Source organism: Sinohyriopsis cumingii, chromosome 19 (assembly GCF_028554795.1).
Source record: "Sinohyriopsis cumingii isolate HCF-2022 chromosome 19, ASM2855479v2, whole genome shotgun sequence".
Classification (NCBI taxonomy): Eukaryota; Metazoa; Mollusca; class Bivalvia; order Unionida; family Unionidae; genus Sinohyriopsis; species Sinohyriopsis cumingii.
The window spans coordinates 42,229,907-42,239,794 of NC_142979.1; the positions used below are offsets into that span (position 1 = coordinate 42,229,907).

Below are 9,888 nucleotides of genomic sequence, written 5' to 3' on the forward strand. Positions count from 1 at the left end.
CTGTCGTATCTTAGTTGCTTAATTAGGCTCCATTGAATGGAGTCCTATGACTAAATGGTCACACCTCTCTCTCCCCATGCAGCATGATGCCCCAGTGCTAGACATCACTATAAACTGCCACACTGCAAACATCATATTGATACGACTGAAAAATTGTTAAAGCTACATTAAAAATCCTAATCACACACGCACACCCTTTCCTGTAATCCCTATTAATCATTACAGGATGTGAGGATATTCATTTCAGGAAAGTTAATAGTCCTTCCTTCAGATATTTAGAAAGCTTTAAAAAGGATGTATTTAATAAATACAAATGCCGTATTCATCTTGTGGACCGAGTCAGGAAAAATTTGATTGATGTGACTTATACATCAAGGCCATCTGGCATCAATGTATCCCTTCACCATATTAAGCTTGTTCTTTCTGTCAACTCGGAACAAATCATGTATGCAGATATGTATAACTATCAATTTGGAATTGCAATCTTTTTCTTCAAACAATGAACACGAAACTTAATTTCCCAAGCAAAGAAATGTGATAGGAAATGTATGAATTCATTTGGTTGCTACCACTGTTCAGGAAAAGCTGACGTTATTATCAGATTCAATGATCTTGGATGAATCAGCTAACAGAAATTACCCATGGCAGTCCATATCTTTTGTACTCTGAATTTTGTACCTTATTGAAAGTATTGTCAATCTTGCAGACTTAATACCCTATCATGTCATGACAAATTGCAGGTTAATTAATTATTTTATATAATGAGGAAGCAAAAATTCCTCTTGGTTAATTAGAAAAACATGAGAATGGTTGGAGCTCAAAGCAAATTGAGGAACATTGATTTTTTTTTTTACTTTCTTGCAGGCAAAAAAGTAAAAGAGAAAAAGATAGAGCTATTGAAGAAGAAACAGCACAAGAGTTGATAGCTAGAAGACTTGCCACATCACCATCTACAGATTGCTGATGTATTGTCAGTGCCATACTGAAAATAGAAGAATTGGAATGCCATTATGTTTCAAAGTGAAATTTATTAATTTAAAAATGGAAAATTCAAGCATGATGCATCAGACCAGATCAATGATCCTTCCTCTTGGAGAAGCTTAATTAGACTTGTGAAAATATCACTAATTTCAGATTTTTCTCTAATTTGTTCACTTGTAGATATATTTTCTTGGAAGGCCTGTCCATGCTGCAAATAATTAAGACCTCAGTTAATTGTTGTATATTTTCACGTTCAGATCAGGGTATTGATTACCAATAAATTAAGTAGCATCACATAAAACAGATAAAGGTTACAAACTTGAAATCTTTAAATTACAGATTTGTCATATTAACAGCACAATGCATCTAAGCCAGAATGAGAGCTTCCATTAGATGCCTCGCACAACATGTAGGATGGTGCTTTGTATATTCTATATCTCCTGAAGCCACAGGAGAAAGGTCATGTTGCTGACTGCCAAGCTCTTCTAAATCTCCTGAGACCACAGGCGAAAGGTCATGTTGCTGACTGCCAAGCTATTCTATATCTCCTGAGACCACAGGAGAAAGGTCATGTTGCTGACTGCCAATCTATTCTATATCTCCTGAGACCACAGGGGAAAGGTCATGTTGCTGACTGCCAAGCTATTCTATATCTCCTGAGACCACAGGAGAAAGGTCATGTTGCTGACTGCCAAGCTATTCTATATCTCCTGAGACCACAGGGGAAAGGTCGTGTTGCTGACTGCCAAGTTATTCTATATCTCCTGAGATCACAGGAGAAAGGTCATGTTGCTGACTGCCAAGACCCTGCAGTTGTAAACTATTAGAATAGATGTTACTCGATTTCTGAGCCATTCCTTTACCTTAATTAGCTGAGTATAATCTGCCGATTCCAAATGATGTGGACTCAAATTGGCCATCACATGCTGTGCTGGCAGATTGTGTATGTATGTATGTTTGGCCATCACATGCTGTGCTGGCAGATTGTGTACATATGTATGTTTGGCCATCACATGCTGTGCTGACAGATTGTGTATGTATGTATGTTTGGCCATCACATGCTGTGCTGGCAGATTGTGTATGTATGTTTGGCCATCACATGCTGTGCTGGCAGATTATGTGTGTATGTATGTTTGGTCATCACATGCTGTGCTGGCAGATTATGTGTGTGTGTGTGTGTGTATCTTTGTGTGTGTGTGTGTGTCACATATCAGCACAATCCTGGCTAAAATAGTAAAGGTAATAATACATTCAATCCTCTTGAATCAAAGATAAAAGATTATGACAGCATAAATGGTGAGAATATTGTTATTTGATTTCTCAGGGTTTTTTGGCCATTACACTAGTTGTTGTATTTATAGCTTATCAGTATAATCTTCACTCTATAATGAAAGTGAAAATGATAAATGTAAAAAGACATACAATCCTCAGAAAAAATGTGAAGGTAAAGATGTAAACATTCTTAAAAAGATATAAGAAAAATAAATAAAAGGAATAGGCTTCAAAAAGATAAAAGAATTCTTACATAAACTGCATTCTTTACAAATCTCCAGTTAGCTTATAGAGCAATGTAGACCCTAACAAAATATTCAGCATCATCAGCAGTTTGTGGTCTGCACTGTGTGCAGTCATATATTGTTCATGAGTAAATCTAGTATCCATTTTGACAGAAATTTCTCATTCCATTACAGTTTGGCAGGAAAAGTTCTGTTAAGTTTTATTCAGTATATCCCCTTAAGTCAATGAAACCCCAACACATGGTGATATGTTTGGACCACCAACCAGCACATTTTCTGTTAAAAGTTTGTAACATATGATTTATAGGCATACTGGAAGCTTGTCAGACATTCAGAACTAATGGCCATCACCTAGGAAACAGCCACTAGACATCATATATGTAACTTCAACTCATCACAGCTTGAACATATTTTTACCCATTGTTTATGACACCCATTGTTTATGACACTCATTGTTTACGACATTTTCAGCATACCATCTGTACTCACTTGTAAGTCATGTCCCACTGCAAACTGCACAGACCCAGATCTGCCATAACATTATGTGCCAACAGATCTCAGTATGGGCAGTTTGTTAGGAGTAACGAGTAATCAGTAGAACAAACATCATATACCCTAATCTGCAGGTGCATTATGCTATGGCAGATCAGGCTCATTGATGTTTGCAGTGACTTTTGACTTATAAGCAAGTACATACAGTACTCTTAAAACTTAACCATAGTTTACACATAGGGTAAATGTCAGTATAAAATATTATGATTTTATAAGATGTATTATGCAAATAAGGAATGGTTATCTAAGTTTTGGAGATAGGTCACTTATGTGGGGAAGAGTATTAATATGACTCCACAATGTTTAGATCAATGTGTGTATAAAGAACAGATTAATAGGGTATATGAAGAACACATTAATGTAGAAGTTAAAGTAAATATGTACTTTTTTCTTGAGCAGAATAAAAAGTTTAGTTTGTCTGCTTTTAGCTTCAGTATTCACATTGATTATCTAAGGTTTAGTGCAAGTCTCAATCTCTTTGATTCTAAATAGGTTTATTATGAGTACCATATATACTCACTTTGAAGTCAGACAACCTAGATCCTGATCTGCTGTTGCATAAGGCATCAAATCAGGGTCTTTGTTGTTTGATCTACTTATTACTTATAGCAGACTGCAGAAAACCAAATCTGCTGGTGCATTATGCAATGGCAGATCTGGGTCTGTGTAGTTTGCAGTTGTACTTATAAGTGAGTATATATGGTGATACATTGTAAAACAAACAGGTATGGAATATTTATTTATATTCTTTTCAAAAAGAAGTTTATACTGGTCATCACTGATTTATGCTCTATGATGATATGTCAAACTCATAAATCTTGGCACTTACTGAAGAACAAGAGAAATGTGTGTGATGAGATAAAGTACTAATAGCTTTGTAAATGGGGACATTTGGAGTGGTATTTATATCAGCTCTTTTTTGGTAGAGATTGTTTAGATTTTTCAGTAAGAAAATGCATATACATTTGCAATAATCTTTATACTCTGGTTGAGAACATAACAGATTCTTTTATGTTAAATTGCAATGCAAGATGCATTGTATTTTTGCAAAAGAAATGTAAAACATGTTCATATCCTCAAGTAGAATTAAACAAATTCTGAGAATATTTCCTAACATTTTGTGAATATTATGGAAATGTAATTAATATAAACCCAGATTTATCAAAACTGCAATATAGTGTTATTAATAAACTTCTTGTGTTTTGATTTCTGCTCCGAAGAAAAAGAGGAAAATAAACCGTTATCTTTCATTTCCATACTTATAAAGCTTACTGGGTCTTATAGATGATAAGGATTATAGTTTGGGATGAGGGTTGGCAACTGAGCATGCATATAATTTACATTCAAGCTTGTGAAACAAGTACTTCACCTTGAAATCTAGACAAATTGGACTCAAATTAATAAATATTAGTATTGATAATAATATCAGCATTACTGTTGTTGTTGAGGAATTGCTGTATAATAATATTATTCAATTTCTGTTATTTGTTATTTCTCACTAGTTTCTTAATACAGTTACATGCTTGAAATATATTGGTCAGTCTTAGATTCTTTCATAAAACTTTTGTTGTACTCTATTTAATCTTATTATATGGGCACAAACCATAACCTATTAAGTTATTGGGTTTTTTTTGTAAGTAGATACAGTAAAACCTGTTATGAGAGACCGCCCCTTCTGCCAACCAAAGCGGTCTCTCAAGACAGGTGGTCTCTCATAAGAGGTGTGTGAAAATGGACTTGTTTTCAGGGTCAATAGTTAACATTGTTGAAAAATAAATAATACCCATACTCACTGTACATGTATCATATCCTTTATTCATAAATCTTGTTAAATATTGCATGCATTCCTCTTAAAATATCTTTATATAATAAAGATATGCATCTATCAAACAACGAGAATAAAATTTATATTTCAACATCACATTAATATGTACAAAAAATGAACAGTTAGATATGATGTATATATCTTATTCTATACACTTATTCACTTGTTTTTTAAGAACTCAGTTATAAATCTTTGTTGACATGTTTTACTCAGCTGTTTGGTCTGAACATGTATCTCAATTATTGCCTTTTCCTGAATCAGCCTTGCACTTACTGGTATGTTTTTACTCCTTGCAACACAAAACCACTGCCATACTCGCTCGTTCAGATCTCCGTAAACTGTCCGTTGTGCCATGGCATATTTCCTATGTACTTGTGCACCTTTCTGCCATTCATTTCTAATGGACTTCTTGTCTTTGATTACATTTTGAACTTGCGTTTTACCGACGCTTAAGCTGTCTGCTATTTTGTGAGCGGTCTCCCTTTTTCATTTCTTTCAATGACATTAATCCTTTCTTCCAGTGTTAAAATTTTTCTTTGTTTCAGCGGAGGTTCTGCCATTGTTATTAGTGTTGACGTTATAAAGACTATCGGTTTTGATCAGGTTTTGGGGAAATGTGGAATAAATATATATTATGTACCAATGAATGAAACCAAAAGACATAATTAACTCGAGAAACAATACATTTATTCTGAGACGAAGTTTAAATCAACAACGTTATAGCTCGATAAACAAAGGTTGCAACCATTTGCACCCAGGTGACTTGGTGAAACACGAACAAAAGAAATAAAAAATAATTTAAAAAAAATCTGGAAATGATTCTCACTTAATAGTATTAAAGACAATGAGCTCATTCACCCTCCAGGCATTATGGATTAACTGGAAAGACAAACAATGTACTCAAACCTACACTGAAGCCCTTTCAAACGATTTCTCACTGGGACATAAGGACTACCGGCATTTTGTGAGTTTTCATAAAGATAAAGAAAAATACAAACCTCTAAATTGACTGTGTATATCCATCATTACTCCCTTTGATGTTACTCTTACTGGCTATTCACATGACTTCGGCACTACAATGGCGGTTAGTGACATGTACTTTAGTCTGGTTTACTGCAGTTTACAAATGACACCGTATGCTGGAGTTGTAAATTTCACAAAACTGGTACTGTAGCAAGACAAATTCTTTTTAAATACTTTATTAGAGCAATCTTTACTATTTATGCAGTCTTTGTTACAAAGGAATAAATGATGGTTGGAGGTGTTTATCTCGATATATGGTTGTTCAACTATAGTGTTATTTAATGTGCACTTTGTTTGCATGCTACATTTATCCCTAGCTCTAGTGTTTACAAAGGATTAAGTTAAGGTCAGTGGTGTCAATCTGTTGGTTTTTTTTGGCGATGCGGTCGTTTATAGCAGTGTCAAAATGCATATTTTGCCAAGAAATTGCGGTCGCTGGTCGCGTTCAGCAGGTGGTCGTTCATAACAGAGCGTTTATATAGTAAAATCAATCCGTGCATTACAATTGTGGTCGGAAATGACAGGTGGTCGCTCATAGCAGAGGTCACTCATGACAGGTTTTACTGTAATGTAATCGTGTTAAGGATCAATGTCTCTACAATTACCCCCTTTTGCTTTTGCATATGACATGTTGCTTCATCCAGAATATGAAATCTATCATTCATTGTGCATTTGTCCAGAACTTATTTCTACCACGGAGGTTTTATTTCTAAACAAATTTAATGGATAATGGTATAAATTAAATGTGGTCATATAACATCTTTACTTTCTTATGGACCTTTAAGATGTATTTCTAATGAGATTTTCGGATGACATAGTTCGGAGATGTACATATTTTAAAATGGTCAGAATTTCACATTGCATTCTGCTTTATGTTGAGTTAAAGTTATAAATAACCATGACAGCTTTTCTCCGTAACTACTTGGCCGTTGCAATCAAATATTGATTGTAAGATGTCCAAACAAACAAGAGTAACACCAGGTCCTGTGACAGTCTTGTAAAAATTGTACATTGGAATTTTTGTTGTCTAGCTGGACAAAAATATTCCTTAATAAGTTTGTCATTTATTAGTTAAGTATGCAGTAGGAAATGACAGAAAAGATTCCAACATCTGAATGGTAACATGTTTGGACAGATTTGCATTGCAGCTTGGGCTTATAGATTATACAGAATTGTGACCTTTATTTCATTACTACTTCTATGTTGTGTGGATATTTCCCTTAGTTTTACCTTATATTATATGAAAATTATATATTTATCTGTTTTATATATAAGTATATAGATATATAGGTATCAGTTTATAATTTAATGCATAAACCTTACATTTCTAAATGGGATGAGTGTTAAGTTCTGATTGCATAGCAAGTGAGTTCTTCTTTGCCTTACCTCTGACTTTGTTTCATCCTTTCTATGGAGCATTTACATCGACACATGGATTAGGATAGTGGTATATATGCACACACACACACACACACACACATATATATATATATATATCTGTGTGTGTGTGTGTGTGAGTGAGAGAGAGAGTGATATGAATTTAGGTACAGAAAGTTATTGAAATTTGAAGACCATAGTTGTTGTTTTTTACACAAATTTATTATGTTCCTTATGAGGAGAAGATACTTTTTGATTATAGATGCTTGATATTTCCTAGTATATAGGAGTTTTTGTCATTACTGAGATGTTTATACATGATGTAATGGGAAAAATCAGTCCCTCTGTCAGAACTTCTTGTACTATTAATTCAGTATATTTGATTGTTTTGGGTATTATTTTTATCAGTGTTTAGCATAAATTATTGTAAATAAAAGATTTATTTCAAATATGTATGTACAGTATATCACAATAAAATAAGTCAATTTTTCTTCTGGTGTATTTTGTTCCCTTCAGTTTAGCTACAGTGTTTTATTCAGCTTGCATTATTAGAGTCATTACCCACCTGCACATGAACATATTTATACAATGGTGGTATTACAAGATTGGAAATAGCAATCAGGTAAATGCCATGCAGAAAATGATCTTGTTGGCATCATTCAGTTTTAATGATAAATATGCAGTTTTATATATTTATTCAGTGTAGAACAAAGTTTTTAAAAAGGAACATGGAAGGCCACCATAACAAATATGACTCCTCCTAGATTTTGTCTCACCTGTTTTCAAAAATAGGATTTCTTACTGCATAGATAGACACTTTGCATTCTTTTTGAGCCATCATCGCCACTGCGTTGTGCCAGTGTATGTTGTTGCCTTCAAATGGTCCAACATATAGATCATAACTTATGAGATCTCCATGTTGTAACTTTATAAACATTCTTGGCATTTGACCCTGGGTTTCACTGTACGAGGATCAGCTCATGAGTCATAAACTGAAAACTGGTGATAGTTCCACTTTTCAAATGTGTGTGTGTGTAGCAGCAGAGGGGGCGAATCCGACATTTTGTCCAATCGTCATTTGGCTTAATTAATACTTTCTGCAACTCAACGATCTAGTGTCGTCAGCGCCTGGTAAAAAAAAAAACGACGTCGTCGTCGGGGGATCGTCCAATCGTCATTTGGTTTAATTAACACCTTCTGCGCGCCGATCCCCAGCGTCGTCAGCGTCCGGTAAGCACATCGACGACCGCGTCGATGTCATCGCCCCCTCTGCTGCTAAGTGGTTATTTACAATGAAAATTATTTACAACTAACCGAATATTTGGTCAAGTCCGATACGATATCGTGTCCGAGGGTCATGTAAATTTATCGTTACAAATCCATGTGGGGTCGACTGAGCATGACTAAAAAAGTTTCGAAAAGTATTAAAGTCCATGTCACCGCCGCACCATGTCTGCCAAATATTTCGTAGCGTGTGTGTATCAACGCCGTTGAATACAGCAAGAATATTACAGTTGTCTCTGATTACTTTTGGAATCTGAGTGTATCGTTGAGTGACATATATCACGTCAGTGTTTTTATGCCTGCCTCTGGAAAATATCCTAGCAGGGTTTTTTTGATTGTCTAACATAACATCATCGTACACGACTAGATTGTTAACGTCGCCATCAATATCATCAATACCTGGTGCATCATTGATATCTGTAATAAACTCAATAACATTTTTTTTAGCGATCGCTGATGCATTCTCGTTGAAATCTTTCAACACCTCGTAGCATCGTTGATCATCTACGCTAGGAGCAACCAAATACAACTTATCCCACTTCATCCATCTCATTATTAAATTGAGTAACAATTGCGTCTTGCCGGATCCAGATGGTCCGATGATAATCATCCGGATCGAGTTTGGTAACGCTGCAACATGCTTAACTGGTTCTCTTGTTTTAGTCGCCGAAAAATCAATTATATTCATATCTCTATACATAAATTATGGATCTATATTGTGTGAAGTGTAGAGTACGTACTGGTACAAATGATATGACAACCGCTACAACAAGAAATAACAGATCGGCCCTTACTGGTAAGTGTGTACAATGCGGTACAAAGAAATTTAGATTTATTTCTATTAAACCCGGGGATGTTTTAAAAAAAAGCGAGGAGGTGATATTGCAGCCAGGTTATCAAAACTCCCCGGAACCCCGTGGGCAAAGTATCCAGGAGAAAAGCACCTCCCAGGATATAGCTACTGTGGCCCCGGAACACGATTAGATATCAGACTCGATGATCAAAATCAGCCCAAACCCGGTGAGTATCCAATAAACGCTATCGATAAGGCGTGTCATGCTCATGATGTTGCTTACAAAAGTAGCGATCTGCAACAGCGTCATATCGCGGACGTAAAATTAATTCACGCGTTAAATGCTATTCCCGATAAATCCGTCAAAGAAAAATTGGCCTCATGGTTGGTAAAATCGGCTATGAAAGGTAAATTAATGGTGGGCGCTGGTAATTAATAACAACATGGAATCCATCTATTATTCTCCGAGAGGATACTGGAAGGGGAAGGCCGCAATTGGTAAGCTTGCAAGCGCTGCAAAAGTAACAAAGGCCACT

General features: G+C 35.4%; 1 protein-coding gene across 2 annotated transcripts in view; it reads left to right on the plus strand.

The window, feature by feature from the left end:
- The window catches only part of LOC149775572 (uncharacterized), a 35,199-nt gene extending 27,434 nt beyond the window's left edge, over positions 1-7,765 (plus strand). For both annotated transcript variants that reach the window (XM_089944019.1, XM_089944018.1), the window contains one exon: positions 865-7,765. In XM_089944019.1, the coding sequence (XP_089800145.1) occupies positions 865-964 (100 nt within the window). In that variant the 3' untranslated portion in view covers positions 965-7,765. The remainder of the gene's footprint in view (positions 1-864) is intronic.
- Positions 7,766-9,888: the final 2,123 nt, after the last annotated feature.